We start from the raw sequence: 15791 nt of genomic DNA, 5'->3' as shown, positions 1-15791 counted from the left end.
AGAGAGAGAGAGAGAGAGAGAGAGAGAGAGAGAGAGAGGAACATCAATGTGAGAGAGACACATCGATTGGTTATGTCTTGCATGCTCCCTGGGCCCTGTCCTGCAGCTGAGGTACTTGCCCTTGATTGGAATTGAACCTGCAACCCTTTAGTGCAAATCCATGAGCCAACGATCTAAGCACAGCAAAACCATCTGTGGCTAATTTGTACTTCTTAATCCCTTCACCTTTTTCAACCAGCCTCCAAGTGCCCCTCTGGCAACCATCAGTTTGTTCCTTGACAATATTTTTTCATCTTTATTATTGAAAGTATTACAGGTGTCCCTTTTTTTCCCTCCATTACCCCTCCTCTTCATTCCTCCCCCTTCCCAGGCCTTCACTGCCTCACTTACATGTGGAATCTGATGAACAAAATAAACTGACAAACAAAATAGATGTGGAGACATGGAAGTGTGCAACAGACTGATGATTCTGGGGGGTGGAGAGGGATGGGAAGATAGATTAATCAAATAGTTTTTAATGTAGGTTGTGGAGTAAAGTGAAATTCATGCCTTCTATGCTTCTGAAATTCTACCTCTTCTGTGAATATTAAAACTTAGTAGACAGGTGACAATTTTCCCTCAAGCTGTGCATTTTAAATGTGGTAGTCTTATGTTTATCTCTCTTAACTCTGCTTGTGCTCTTATAATAGTAGTTCATTTATAATGTCATTCCAGTTAAACAAAAATTCCTGGCAATAATGTCAGTATTGGAAATAACATTCTGATTGATTTGAGTACTCTCATGGTTAACCAAAAATTACTGTGTATAGAATTAGAATTACAAACAGACACACACACACTTGATCTTTTATCCTTTTTACTTCCATTTTTCTTTTCACCAGTGGTAGTGTTGTTCATACCCTTTCTTCATGCTCATTTCTGTCCTTTATTTCTACTCTAAATTGCTGTACTTTGACAATATCCCCCTATAGGTTGTATATTCTATGAAACGTGTTTATAGCTCTATTGACTCCACTTAAACTGGGTAGTAACCAAAACTCTACCCCTTTTACAGCTATTTTTGAAATTCAGTTCTTTGTTGTTATTGCTGTCTTGTTCTACCTTTCCAGAGTGCTCTTCTTGATGGAAACTACAAAAGTATATTAGAGTGATTTTGTTTTCTTTATATCCTGTACTAGAAGCCCAGTGCACGAAATTCATGCGGGGGGGGTGGGGGTGGGGGGCGGGGGGGCCGGGGTGTGTCCCTCAGCCAGGCCTGCACCCTCTCCAATCTGGGACCCCTTGGGGGATATTCCTCTCACAATCCAGAACCACTGGCTCCTAACTGCTCCCCTGCCAGCCTGATCACCCCCAACTGCCCTCACCTGCCAGCCCGGTTGCCCCCAGCTGCCCTCCCCTGCCAGCCTGATCGGCTTCCTTCACACGAGGTGGTGGAGATGCCCAGGTGGTGGAGATGCCGGGACTGGCCTCCATCGCACCGCGAGGCGCTGTGGGACCCCCAGGCCTCAATGTGCAGAGCGGCCGCTGGGCCCCGCCTTCGCTGTGTGCGCGGCCACCTTGTGGTGGCGTCACGCGTGAGGACCACCTAGGCTTTTATTAGTATAGATTAACATTATGCCATGTTTCTTAAACAGTGGGGTTCAGTTTTTCTACCATTTGCTTTTTTATTTATGCATGGCACATAATTTGTTTCTGTGGTAGTTTTTATGAGACTCAGCATTTTCTGAAAAATATTCTTGTAATTTGGTATGACTAGTTGTATGTCCAACACCCCCCCCCTTTTTTTTTTAACCTCAGATAGTTCCATATTCAGCTGCTTTGGTTCTTTAGATGTTGCTCTCTTTCTTCATTGAAATTATTTAACATTTGTACAACAACATATCTATTTACTGATCCAAATCCTCTGGAGATTATTCCATTTTATATCTCTGATTATAATTTCTTTTATAGTTTTTCTTTCTTTTTTTTTTTTTATGTTTGTGATACAAGTGTATTAGTAAAATCCAATGATCTTGTTATATCTGTAAAGTGTTTTTTGTTTTGTTTTGTTTTTTTTGGTGTTGAATTTTATTTTTTTATTTTTTTATTTTTATTTTTTATTGCTTAAAGTAATACAAAGGGTATTACATATGTGTCCATTTTTCCCCCTCGCCCTAGACAGTCCCCTAGCCTCCCCTATCCCCCAGTGTCTTATATCTATTGGTTATGCTTATATGCATGCATACAAATCCTTTGGTTGATCTCTTACCCCCCTCCCTCCTGCCCCCCAACTCTCCCCGGCCTTCCCGCTGCAGTTTGACAGTCTGTTTGAGGCAGCTCTGCCTCTGTATCTATTATTGTTCAAAAGTTTATAATGGTCTCTATTATCCATGAATGAGTGAGATCATGTGGTATTTTTCCTTCATTGACTGGCTTATTTCACTTAGCATAATGCTCTCCAGTTCCATCCATGCCGTTGCAAATGGTAAGAGTTCCTTCCTTTTTAGAGCAGCATAGTATTCCATCGTGTAGATGTACCACAGTTTTCTAATCCATTCATCTACTGGTGGGCACTTAGGCTGTTTCCAAATCTTAGCTATGGTGAATTGTGCTGCTATGAACATAGGGGTGCATGTATCCTTTCTGATTGGTGTTTCTGGTTTCTTGGGCATTTTATATCTCTGATTATAATTTCTTTTATAGTTTTTCTGTTCTCCTTATTAAAATATCGTTTACATGTCTGGTTTGCAACTTCTTTTTTTCTTCTTCATAATGGATTTCAAATTCCCTACATAGAATGTATATATCCTAAAAATTATTTTTAAAAATTAAATTTAAATAGTCACTTGTTAGTTATTTCAGCTTTTGGTTTATCTTACCAGCTTGTTTACTTTTCAGTATCTCCTCAAAATATCTGTCATTGTTGCCTTGAATTGTGGCAGAAGGATGTGATAGCTAATTCCAATTGCATCAGTTTTTGTTTTGAAAAACTTTATTTTGAGAATTTATTAAATAAGGCAGCCACAGTTTATATTGATTTTCTATCAATAACATTTTCATTCAAATTTTTTAGTTATACATTTGTGTGTGAACATACATTTTTAAGACACATCGAAGACACAGTTACATACTTTTTAAATGAAATGAGCTATTATAGACTGGAAAATTATTGCATCTTTCATACGTTACACTCTGTTTTCACAGACTTCTCAGTTGAATAGCAGATCTGATACAATAAAGTCATGGTATAACATCTTTTCCTCTTTAGATGGACACTTTTGTGAATCCACTTCGAAATTCTATGAGGAATGTTTCCAATGCAGTTAAATCCCTTCCTGATAGCTTGGCAGAGGGAATGACTAAAATGTCAGACAACATGGGCAGAATGTCAGAAAGACTAGGTCAAGACATAAAGCAATCATTTTTCAAGGTAAGATAATTTGCATTAATGTCTAAAGCAAATTATTTTTAAGTCACCTAAGATTTATTGAGCCCCTGCTTAGATTCACCTATTTCTTTCAGAAGTTCAAAGCCTCTAACATATAGTCTCATAAATAATTAAAAAAAACAAAACTAAACTAAAAAGAATACATTCTTACCAGAAATGTATACTATAAAATCCAGTCACTTCTCAGTTTCTGCTATGGTAGAATTTTAAAATCTATGTAAAACAAATATTTTAAATTGGTAAAGTACAGTAGTGGACCAAGTAGTTTGTTGTTTCATAATTTGTACCTTCAAATTTTGATCTAGATGTTTAAGGTTATAATTAAGATTATGGAATAAAACATATAGCTATTACAGTTTTCATTAGATCAGTTTGAATGAAGAGGAAATATACAGAAACACAGAATTTTTTTTTACTGTAAGAGCCAACTCCTAAAATAGTGTGTGTCAATCATACGTCTCGGTTAATTCTCATACTTTCTCTGATGCTTCACCTTTATTTCTAATCATGGGAAGTACACTCACTGAAATGAGGATTTCCAGTGCCACTTCGGTGACTTCATACAAAGTCACTGAACTATTCCAGGCTTCTTTTCCCACATCAATAACATGAAAGGGTTATAATAAGTGATATTGATGGTTCCTCCTGTGATGATAAATGATTATCGGCTAGCACTGTTCTTTCTGTCCTTTTTTATCACAATTTGTCCAACAGGGCTAGTTTTTTTTTACCTTATTAACATACTACCAAGCTCTCTGTGGTAAAAGAAAGAAGATTGGAGTTTTATTTCCTGTCTGTGTTACTAACTTTTGGTCTTTAAATCATTTAACCTTTCTTAGCTTTAAATTCTTCAAAAAGGTACGGGATTTTGACTTAAGTAATCTCCCCTTCCAACTAAAAAGTTAAGCATTAAAAAATATATATATTTTAATAATGAAATAATCACCCTTGGTTTCTAATTATAGATTGTGAATACTTTTTAAATACTATATATCAAATCAAATGCAATTTATTATGTTTGGTAATTGTTTTATTATTATATTTTGTTCTTGCACTGTCTATGGGTTTACTTTGTTTTTTTTCTCTCTTTTTTTATGTTAGATGCCTCCTTTAATTCCAAAGACTGATTCAGATCCTGAACATTGTCGAGTTTCAGCTCAACTTGATGATACTGTGAGTTAGTTTTATTTTGGGTAGTATTCAGTTGTGATTCAAATCACACTTGACAGATCTTTTTAACTTTTAATGAAGTATAGTAACATATAGCTACCATTAATGTGCATTTATTGTAAGTGTTGAGTTTGATGAATTCTCACAAGCTGAACATGCCCATGTAATCAGCACTCTAAACAAGAAACAGATTGTTTTCAGTACCCCAGAAAGCCCCTAATGCTCTCTTCCTGTCACTATGCTCTCCCCCACCAAGGGTAATCACTATCCTGACTTCCACCCTGCTTTTATACTTTATGTAAATGAAACTATGAGGTACGTACTTCTTTAAGTCTGGCTTCTTTTTGCTCAATATTGTGATATTTGTTCATGTTGTTTTGTGTGATTGTAATTTCTTCATTCTTGTGTCCTTACAGTACCCCATTTTGTAAATATAGTACAATTTATTTGTTGTATTATGAATAGTATTCCAATGAATGTTCTGGTACATGTCTTTTGATTAAAAAAATAAAACATATTTCTGTTGGGGCTATACCTAGGAATAGAATTGCTTGGTTAGAGGGTATGCAAAAGTTCAGTTTTAATGGACACTGTCCCATAGTTTCCCAAAGTGTTTTTTCCACTTTCACTGCAACCAGCAATGCATGAGAATTCCAGTGGTCCGAGCCTGCCAGTGTGTGTCTTTTTATCTTTTACCGTTCTGGTTTTTGTATCTCAAGTGGATTTTCATTTCTCTTATGAGTGAAATGTTGAACCCCATTTCATATGTTCATTGGCCTTTTAGGTGTCTTGTCTTTTGTGTCTAGTGCTTTTCCTTATTTTTCTGTTGGCTTGGCTATCTTTGATTAGTAAGAGTGCTTTATATGATCTAAATATTAATTCTTTGTCAGATTGTGTATTGCTTTGTGTGCTTTTGTTTACTGTATATACAATCGTACCTGCTGCAAGGTCACAAAGATATGTGGTTTTCTTTAATACTTCTTTTGTTTTGCCATGCTGAAACTTATATTTGGCATTCATCTAAGATTGATTTTTGTGTATGGATGAGGTAGGGGTCCAGTTGACCCAAGCACCAGTACTGAGAAGGCCTTCTTTTCCCCAGTTTCTGTGCTTCTCCTTTGTCCTAAATCAGATTATTGTATATACTTGGGTCTGGGCTCTGTATTCTATTGTATTAGACAGATTTATTTTACAGTTATAATTATTTTCCGATTAAACTTCTTTATGATAAACTATCTTTAAAAATATAATATTTTAATCTGTTTTTAATACTATTTCAGAATAATTTATATTATGGTATAATATCCATAACATCATACCTCTTGTTAAGGGTTTTTACAGTTTAACCTTTTATTAGAATTGTCATGTGGCACCAAACTTGAATATACTTGATCAGAGAACAGTTTTTATTTTGCCTCTATAATGAAATGTGTCTCTCCTCACCTCCCCCACTACCATGTGCCCCTCCCCTTGGTTAAACTATGGGCTTTTAGTGTGTCGTGAAAGGAAAGATACACTAAGAAAATGTTTACAGCACAACAGTGAAAAATATATAATTCATGCTGTTTTCTTATTGTTTAGATTACAGCACTGATGAAGAAATCATTAGAGAGAGTATCTTAGTGATGAAAGAGTTATAAGTTTAACTGGCAATTATATGCAATTCTGTCGCATTTCTAAATCTGCACCTGTTTTGGCTTTGTATATATTTTTTCACATCAAAGCGTCCTAATTGTCTTCCTTTACTTTTTACATTGTTAATCAAATATTCCCATTATAAGTGTTCACATTTTTACTGGTTAAATGTTAAAATTCTCGTAGTTTAGAGAAATATGTCTTAGTACTGTTAGCTGTGTACTAGATTTTATTCAGTTCTTTTCCCTGAAAATACCTAAATACATAAAACTCACTAATCAAGCACAACACATTATTTTGTGTAGATTGTATTTTATTATATTGAACTAGAGGCCTGGTGCACAAATTCATGCACAGTGGGGTTCCTTGGCCTGGCCAGGATTGGGCCAAAATCGGCTCTCCAACATCCCTTGAGGAGTCCCAGAATGTGAGAGGACGCAGGCCAGGCTGAAGGACCCCACCGGTGCACGATCAGGGCCAGGAAGGGACCATGGGAGGGCTCCAGGGCATGTCCGGCCTGTCTTGCTCAGTTCCCATCAGCCAGACCCCAGCAGCAAGCTAACCTACCGGTTGGAGCAACTGCCCCCTGGTGGTCAGTGCACATCATACCAACTGGTCAACTGGTCGACTCTCTGTCACCTGGTGGTCAGTGCATGTCATAGCGAGTAGTTGAGTGGCCTTAGCATATCATTAGCATATTACGCTTTGCTTGGTTGAATGAACAACCGGACACTTAGCATATTAGGCTTTTATTATATAGGATGAGGAATGTTGAGACTATTCTTTTGAAAGAGATGCTTCAGGAAATAGGCAATGGGGCTAGCATTTGCCTTATCCAACTAGTACAGACTCTACTGAAAGTAAAAGAGCCACTAATCTTTTCCCAAGACCATTATTATAGCCATGGAATTTACTCATTATTATAGGGCTGTAAAATTCTGTATTTGTCTGTTAAAAATGTCTTTTCTAAATTAAAATGAAATGCCAGGTTATGCAAGCTATAATATAACTTGTTCTCTGACCTGTGAAATGGTAGCAATAATTTTGTAAAGTGTCCATTTATGGTAGATAGGTAACTCAATTAAACATGCTTATTTCTTCTCATACATTGTCAGGTGGATGACAATATTCCGCTTAGGGTAATGCTGCTTCTCATGGATGAAGTGTTCGACTTAAAAGAGAGAAATCAGTGGTTGCGAAGAAATATCAAAAACCTACTTCAACAGCTTATTAGAGCCACATATGGTGATACTATTAATAGGTACCACATTTTTTTTATTCTTCTTCCTTCATTTATTACTTAGCTTTTAAACTTTTACTCCTAGAAGTAAATTGTTCAGCCTTCTTAGGAGAATTTCCTTCTCTGGGCCCTTTAAGAAGATTATTAAAGCAGTCTATTTCTCTCAGAGATTATTTATATGCAAATTAAGTTGCTTATTACTCCATGAAAGTAGTTTTATTTTATTCACCTAAAATTTTGACTGTATATAAATTTCTTTACTTTCAGAAAAATAGTCGACCATGTTGATTGGATGACCTCACCTGAGCAAGTAGCGGACTTAGTGAAACGTTTCAGGTATATCTAAGACACGGTCACTTCTTTCAGGTAGTACAGAGTTTAGCATTGTTATCACTAATTAACTCTGATTGCTTTTCTTTTCTTCCTGGCCATAAAGTTGTTTTTAGTTATCACTGATGAGCCAAAAGACTTGTAAGAATTGTAATAAACATTTTTTACATGGGTATGTTGATCTTTGTTTTCTTTAAAACCAGAATAGAAAAAAGCATAAAAGAAAATTCTTAAGATGTTAGGCTGCATTTTAAAGTGGCTTTAAAATAATTGAAATACCAGTGTGGACAAGGCATGGCCATATAATCCAGTACCTAGTGTTGGGGATTTCTTTTTCTTGCTTGTTTGCTAACCTTGATTTTAAATGAAAACTTTAAAAAGTATGTATGTCTCTGGCCATAGTCTAATTTTTTAACTATTTGAACCTCTGAAAAGAATACACATTAGGAACAGTGATACTCCAGTGTATATGTTCATTTTATAAAAATATTCCGAGCCCCTCCTCTATGCCTAGTGCTTTGCCAATCACCAGGGACTCAGATGCAGTTTCTTCAAGAAAAGCATGGTGTACCAGAGAAATGGACCTCTTTTCTAGGAGTGAAAGATAAGCAAGACATCAATATTCATGGCATTGTGTATTTCAAAATAATGGAAGCAAGAAGGGAGCTATCAGTATTAAGCACTATTTGCTTGGTACTATGCCAACTACTTTATGTACACTTTCTGGTTTTATCACGTTTCACGAGATAGGCATTTTGTCTCCGTTTTGTTAGGAGGAAATTGAGGATTAGACAAGTTAGGCAGCTTGCCCATGGCTTGTGTGCTGGAAACAGGGAACTGGGTTTCTCTAATCTGAGGCTGCATTTCCCTCTGTACCATACTGTTTCCAAAAGTTGGACCACTGCCCTGGCACATTGATTCTGTTTCGGGGTAGGTAAATGGTGTTCCTCAGGAGCAGTGATTCTCAGCCTTAGCTGCACAGTGAAATCGCTTGGAAAGCTTTACAAAGTGCTGGTGCATGGGCCCCTCTCCAGAGTCTGACTTAATTAATCTGTTGGAAGGCCTACGCATTAAGAGTTTTAAAGCTCCCAGGTGTTTCTAACGTGTAAAGTTAAGAACGACCGCTCTGGGGATTCTCTCTCCCTTAGACCAGATTCCCTGACGGAAGCTTAGTTATTGTGCTTGAATTCCTGCTTTAGGCCTCATAAATAAGGAACAGGAATTACGCATGTTGTGACAGTGAAGGAGAACGGGTTATATGTGTGAAAGGAACATTGTACTCAATCCAGCTGTAAGGTGTGGGTGCAGAGTTCGTTTTATGTTGGCTTAGTGATAAGGGACCTGAGGGAGATTAACTCTACCCAAATTCAGGATGTTGTACGTTGTATTTAGATGAGATGTTCAATCTCAATGAGAGGAGAGGCCTACTTTGAATTTTAATGCTGTGTATGTATTCCGTTTATGTATTCCGTTTTGCTATCTTTATCATTTGTCAGTGTTTATAAGTTATATCAGGGCAGAATTCATCTGTATCTTTCTTGTGTATATCCTTTTATAACTAAAATTGAACCTGTACTTAGTTTCTATTTGTTGAATATCATACTTTTATAAAATTTCAGAAACGTTTCCTATTTGTGTTTTCTATAGAAAATTGGAATAATTGTACCAACTTGTATTTTAGAAAATAAAAATAGTTATAAATTTAATCTTTTTAAATAGAGATGCCTTTTGGCCAAATGGCATTTTAGCAGAAGCTGTTCCATGCAGAGATAAAGCTATCCGAATGAGAACAAGAATTGCAGGAAAAACTAAACTACTTTCAATTATGCCAGGTGAGTGAACATGTTGGGTAAAAAACTCACTAATTGTAGTTTTTCTGAATTTTTGGCATTAAGCATGCTAGTTTGATATCAACTACCATTTGATTACTTACCATATATGAGGCACTGTTCTGGCAGCCCTCATTTTTTCTTAACCAGTCCTTACGACAATCTTATGAAGGTAGGCACTGTTAATGTTGCAACTTTATTCGTGAGGAAACCGAAGCTCAAAGAGATTAAGTAAGGTACGCAAAGTTTATAGCTGGTAAGCAAGTGTTGGGATTCTGAATCAGCTCTGAATGACATGAAAGCCAGTTCTTTCAACCACTTGAAAAAAAGTGCTGCTTTCAAACCCCTTCACTTTGCTGCCTTGAAACATTATGAGGATAATTTGATGATAAATAAAATATGTAACAGACTTAAGGGCTAATGAGGGAATCTGAAGTTTGAGATTTTACAAAGAATATTGAAGAGAACAAACCAATTTTTTCAAAGAATCCCTTTATATAGGAACAACTGATTGATCCAATATTAATCTTTATTAAAACATGATCTCAAAGAGAGTCCACATAATGGCATTCTGTTGGTCTAATTTGAGTTACTTCTTTAGAACACTGCTGTTCACTAAGTTAAATTCACTTTATCCCTTGTCTTCTCTCAGTAAGAGAAGGTATGTAATATGACAGGCAGTATGTGTGGCTGCGTGGTTATTTGGTCCCTTCTTTGGTTTATGACTATCTCTGAAATACCTAGGTATCTTCTCTTCACATTTAAATTATGGATGTAGAGAATCTAGAAGATATATTTGTTAAGTTGTTTAATATCATAGAAATACCTATTTTTCTATAATTTAAAACTAAATTTCCATCATAGATTTTAATAATCAACTTTCTCTTTTGTCAGTTAAGTTGGAAACTTGCCACATGGCTGTTAATTCTGCCCTATAGACTATACTGTTGCATTTGGATATAAAAAGCAAATTATAGAAATAACATTTCAAAAAAAATAAAAAGACACAATAATTTAAAATATTATGTTATAAACTACTAGAATACATTAGGTCTTGCTCTAGACTGACTCAGTTATGCAGCTGAAAGAATCCTTAGTGCATTTATTCAGTATTTTTTGAGAGCGTATCATGTGCCGTACACTATTCTTTGCACTAATGTTTGCCTACTTGGAGTAACACTCTAGTGAAGGGACACAGAAAACAGACAAAACAGTAAATATAACATAGTATGTTCCATAGTGGAAAGTGCTGAGACAACAGAGAGTGCAGGACAAGGGAGGTGTCAGGTGAGTTGCAGACGTAGGTGGGGTGACCCGGGAAGGCCCTGAGAAGATGACACTTGTGTGAAGATTTGCAGGAAGTGAAGGTAGATATAAAAATATATGTACATAATCCCTCACTTATTTTAAATTATATTGTACCCCTAGTTAGAAACATACCTTTTGAAGTTGCGTGTTTCTTTCACAAGCACCAGAGTAATATTTACTACTATTAGGGTCCTAATTATGAATAACTAAGAATAATCATGTGTGTTGTTCCCATACCCAGATATCTCTAGTGACCTCATGTTGCCTGTGAGTAAACTCCAAACTCGCTCATCCTGACAGTCACAGCACTATCAGTCCCATTCAGTTCTCCACTTTCTCAAGGGAAACCCTAGATTCAGCCAATGGCACCACCCCTGCTCCTGGCATCTTCCTGGTTTTGTGCCCTTAGTGCTCACTCACTGATGTTTCTCCACCAAAGCCAGTCCTTCATCTGATTGTATCTGTCAAATTCCTGCCCAGGTAGCAACATCCACTTCATTTGTTACTTCCTAGAACAGACCTTGCCTTATATTCTCATGTAGAATTCTACCCTCCATATACATTTTTATATTTTTTGTATTTTGATGGCACTGTTACTGTGTCTTTAGGTTTTTTTGAGAACATATGTCAGCTTTCACACATGATTTCCTTATAGTGTATTTCTCACTGTGCATTACACATAGTAAGAATATGTTTTTGAGGTTACAGGTCACTTTTCACATTATCTAATTAAAGCCTTATAAATCCTTAGAGTTATAAGGATATTGGTTATTATAAATCCCCATTTTATAGATAAACAAACTCAGGGTAGGTGAGTATCATATAGTATATGTGTTAAGGATTGTAATTCTCATTGGGGTTTCTGAGCTGGGTCCTACTTCTTTCTCATGTGCTGTCGTATCTCCCAGTATCCATTGCATCAGTGATTGGAGGCATGCATGCACATGTATAAATTTTAAATCTCAGTTACAATACATGGCTAAACGCATTAACTGAACACCTACTACATTTTACTTACTCTGCTGTGTTCTTTGCATACTTGGTTTAACGTAGAGCATAGTTTAGGCCTTGTGCTTCCTTTATTTGAGTAATGAATTGTGTTTCTTTTCCCCCCTGTGTAGATGAACTGAAGCACATTATTGGGGCTGAGACAACACGGAAAGGTATTCTTCGTGTTTTTGAAATGTTTCAGCACAACCAGTTAAATAGGAGAATGGTTTATGTCTTCTTGGAAGGCTTTTTGGAAACCTTATTTCCGCAGTATAAATTCCGTGAACTTTTCAACAAACTGCATTCACGGTCAATGCAGATGCAGAAATATAAACAGAAACTTCAAACATCTCAAGCGCCTTCTTTACAGAAAAGGTGACACTCCAATCTGTGAAGCTGGTGTTCCTTTTGTCCAGAACTAAAGTGTGGACAGATCTTCTGGGGCTTAACTCATATACTGTTGTGCCTGCACCAGTCTCTTAATGTCTCAAATAGATTATTAATACATCCACAAAACTGTGGTATTTTTTCATCCTTGTCTGTAATCCATCACTACAAGAGAGTTGCCGTGTCTTAAATGATTTGGTGCATATTTTTGCAACATTGAGAGGATACTGCCCCCATCTCAAGCAAGAACGACATCCATTTTTGTTCATTTTAAATTAATCAGCGTTCTGCAGCAGTGACACAGTGCCAGAGTGTGTGTATGAGAGCCAAGGAAAGCACAAAGCAACGGTTCACAGATATATTCGCTAATTTGTCTAAAGTGGGAGACTGTGCAGTGTATGATTTGGAGGGATTTGTTTTGCATAATGATTTTATAGGTTTCTTGGAATTTTGATATATTGTGGGTTAGCCAGATGAATGATCTTTGGAACATCTATTTTGGGTCTGGGGAAAGTGACAGGATGCCCTTAAGGTATGAACTAACCTTATACCCAAATTTATAGTTCTATGACATAAAATAAAACCTAGTATAAAATAAAACCAATCAGAAACAGAATGATTGGATTTGTTCACTGGTATAAAACTAGCTTTAATTGATTCTAATGTGCTTTAAGGTCTCTCTTTTGCTCTTAGAGTACTCAATCCACGTTTTCTTTTGGTATTCTGTACGCAAAAAAAAAGCATATGGTGGCTCTCACTTAAGTTTCAAAATTATTGCAGTTTTATTTACCTTTAAGAGATTACAATTATAAAGTAGGGGTATAATTTGGTGAAAGACTGCCAAAAAATTCTGTCCCTCTAAAATTAATGAAAATGTGAAAGGAAACAGCACTCTTTTGAAAGTTACCATTTGATAATTTTAAATTGTGTGATCTAGACATACCTTAGGTGATTTTAAAAATATCAAATAAAAGGATTAAATGAGTTTATTAGTCATGTAAACATACAAATTCCTAATTCTATTATAGTGTACATATATGAATATAATGAAAACAGAACTATAATATTTTTTAAAATATGCTTTTATTTATATTTTGCATAATGTAAAATTCTACTAAGTAAAACAAGTTGACAAAACCCCTCAGTGTATACATTTAAGTCCCTCAAATAATTTTATACCAACAATAAAGTACCTTTTCCAGTTTTGGAGCCTCTGCATTTCCCATAGTTTTCTCTTCCTTGTGTCCCTCTTGGAAGTCTTTCTATCCTTTGTATGCAGGATTTCTGCATAGTTTTAAACACTTCCACTGACTAAGGGTTTGAGTGTGTCAGCATTTTTTGTTTTAAAAATATTTAACACTAAAACCTTAAAATAGTGAAGCTACTTATTGGGCCACTGAGCCAAGATCCTGGTATTAAAAGAACACCCGGGTGCTTAAGATAGAGGGACAGAGTATTGGTATCCCAGTTATTTGGGAGCTTTGAGAATGGAACAAGATATTATCGTCTTGTTTTCACTGAGGTCCTACTTAAAGAGTGAAGCCTAATAGCAGAATAAAGCCTTCCTGTAAAGCTTTATAATAATAATCGTATTTATATTAATGATGCTGGTGTGCATACTTGTATGCATCTATTCATCGTGTGTTGCATGTCTTCAGAATTACATAAATGAAATCCCTTTCATTTGCAACTTAACAAAAGAGAAAAGATCCTTATTAACTCTAGTGGAAGAAACAATATTTCTTCTCGGTGTATCTCCCTGCCCTGGTCCCTCCCCATGCCCCAGGCTTTAAAAATGAGGCTGTTTGAAACATGTCTGTCAAAAGCATCAGCATGGCCACAAGTGCAGTGATTTTCAAATATACCCCTGCCCAGTTCAAGGATATTTTTGACATAAATCTAAGGGTAAACAAGAATTCATGTAAGTCTAGTGTGTACATGTGAAAAAACATTTCTAGATAATGCGAGGAGCGCTGGCCATCAACCAGGGAAAGAAATGTCGTGCAAGACTGCAAATTTTCTTAACAGAGCCCTGCAAGGTAACTGCATTATACCAAAAAAATGTTTGAGTAAATGGGTTTTTAAAATAATTTTTGTTAAGAGAGTTTATATTTCAAAAGCAGGAATGTCAAATGGTAGTCTATGTAAACAGTTGTGCATCTTCTCCATGCTCATCTATCTTTTACATCAGAGAGAGCTGTGGTCATGCTAAAATTAGAGATATTCTTTGAATGACTTGGTCAAGCTGGGTGTAAAATATTTAACCCATAAGTACAGTGTACTATGTTTAATGAAGTTATTACATTTAATGCATTTATTGCATATATGAATATACATGAAGAGGCTTTATGTCTTCTGATATTTGATTTTTGAATGTTTGTTAAGTCAGTGGTGCCTGTAGGCAAAAATCATAAAAGTTAATCATTCTTTGGGTTTTCTGATTTTTCAGGTAACAAACTATTTAGAAACCATCATTATTAACTTTTAATAGTTTATTCACCTAAAAAAATTGATTGTATGATTTAAATATAGCAGTTAGACGGGCATTTCCTATAATTTGGGTGTACTGAATAGTTGCTGAAAACAGTTGTGCCATTGACCAGTGGATGCACTTGGTTAGCCTTAATTTTTTTTAAACAAACATTAAAACTTTTTTTGTATTTCAGTTTGCTCATTTTAAGTTGTATTGCTGGTGTTTGGGGAAAACAAACAGTTAAGTGCTACCAGAAAGTGTACCAATTTTTAAAAAACTAAGAACAATATAAATTTCACAATCTGAAATTTTAATTTTGTGCAGTATTTTCATTTAATGCATGTGTATTTGAGTAATTGTAAAATAAATGAATTTTTAATGTTTTGAGATCTGTTTAAACTAATGTCTTCTTAACCCAACAACTTACATTCCGTTGTTGCTGCATCCTTTTATTTAAGGACTTGTTTTAAAAGTCTTTTTGTCACTCCTTGTAAATTCTTTTGTTAATAGTAAATTTTGCTTATAGGAGCATGGCTCCTGTATTACAAGGGAAAAATATAAAGAGCACATCTTAGGATTATAATTGTTAAAAGATAACTTGTGCATATCATTGTACAGCAAGTGTCAACTGTGTGCCTAACTACTCTATCAATACTTTCCTTCTTTAACAAAGAAGAAACAACAATCAGAATGTCAGTTATTTTTATTGAACTTAAAAGAAGAGTAAAAATTTTATTTGGTTTGTGTTATGTTCTGTCCATTAGAAAATACTAATAAAGTATTAACAAACCTTTTTGTTGAATTTATTTAGTAGTAATGCATTTTTGTTACTTTAAGAAATGCTTGCTCGGTGGTCTTATTTTTAGTATCTCTGTGTATTTTTTTTTCTTTTCATTTTGGAAATCAAGCAATGCAAGATCCAGGTTGCTAGATGAGCTATTGAGTGATTGACTTACAACTAACTGAATTTAATTTTCCTTTTATGGGACAAGTATCTTACTA

The 15791-nt window shown here is 35.5% G+C and overlaps 1 protein-coding gene across 3 annotated transcripts in view; it reads left to right on the top strand.

Annotated features, from left to right (window-relative positions):
- Positions 1 to 14009, top strand: part of SNX13 (sorting nexin 13) — a 102172-nt gene extending 88163 nt beyond the window's left edge. For 2 of the 3 annotated variants that reach the window (XM_081101884.1, XM_081101885.1), the window contains 6 exons: positions 3248 to 3409; positions 4529 to 4600; positions 7348 to 7493; positions 7740 to 7808; positions 9522 to 9634; positions 12061 to 14009. In XM_081101884.1, the coding sequence (XP_080958010.1) occupies positions 3248 to 3409; positions 4529 to 4600; positions 7348 to 7493; positions 7740 to 7808; positions 9522 to 9634; positions 12061 to 12308 (810 nt within the window). In that variant the 3' untranslated portion in view covers positions 12309 to 14009. Of the gene's footprint in view, positions 1 to 3247; positions 3410 to 4528; positions 4601 to 7347; positions 7494 to 7739; positions 8011 to 9521; positions 9635 to 12060 lie in introns of those variants that run through there. The other variant, XR_013996567.1, reaches the window with a different exon arrangement.
- Positions 14010 to 15791: the final 1782 nt, after the last annotated feature.

Source organism: Myotis nattereri (assembly GCF_964212035.1).
Source record: "Myotis nattereri genome assembly, chromosome: 11".
Taxonomy (NCBI): Eukaryota; Metazoa; Chordata; class Mammalia; order Chiroptera; family Vespertilionidae; genus Myotis; species Myotis nattereri.
Note: the sequence above shows the minus strand (reverse complement) of the source record. Positions and strands in the feature narration are given on the sequence as shown.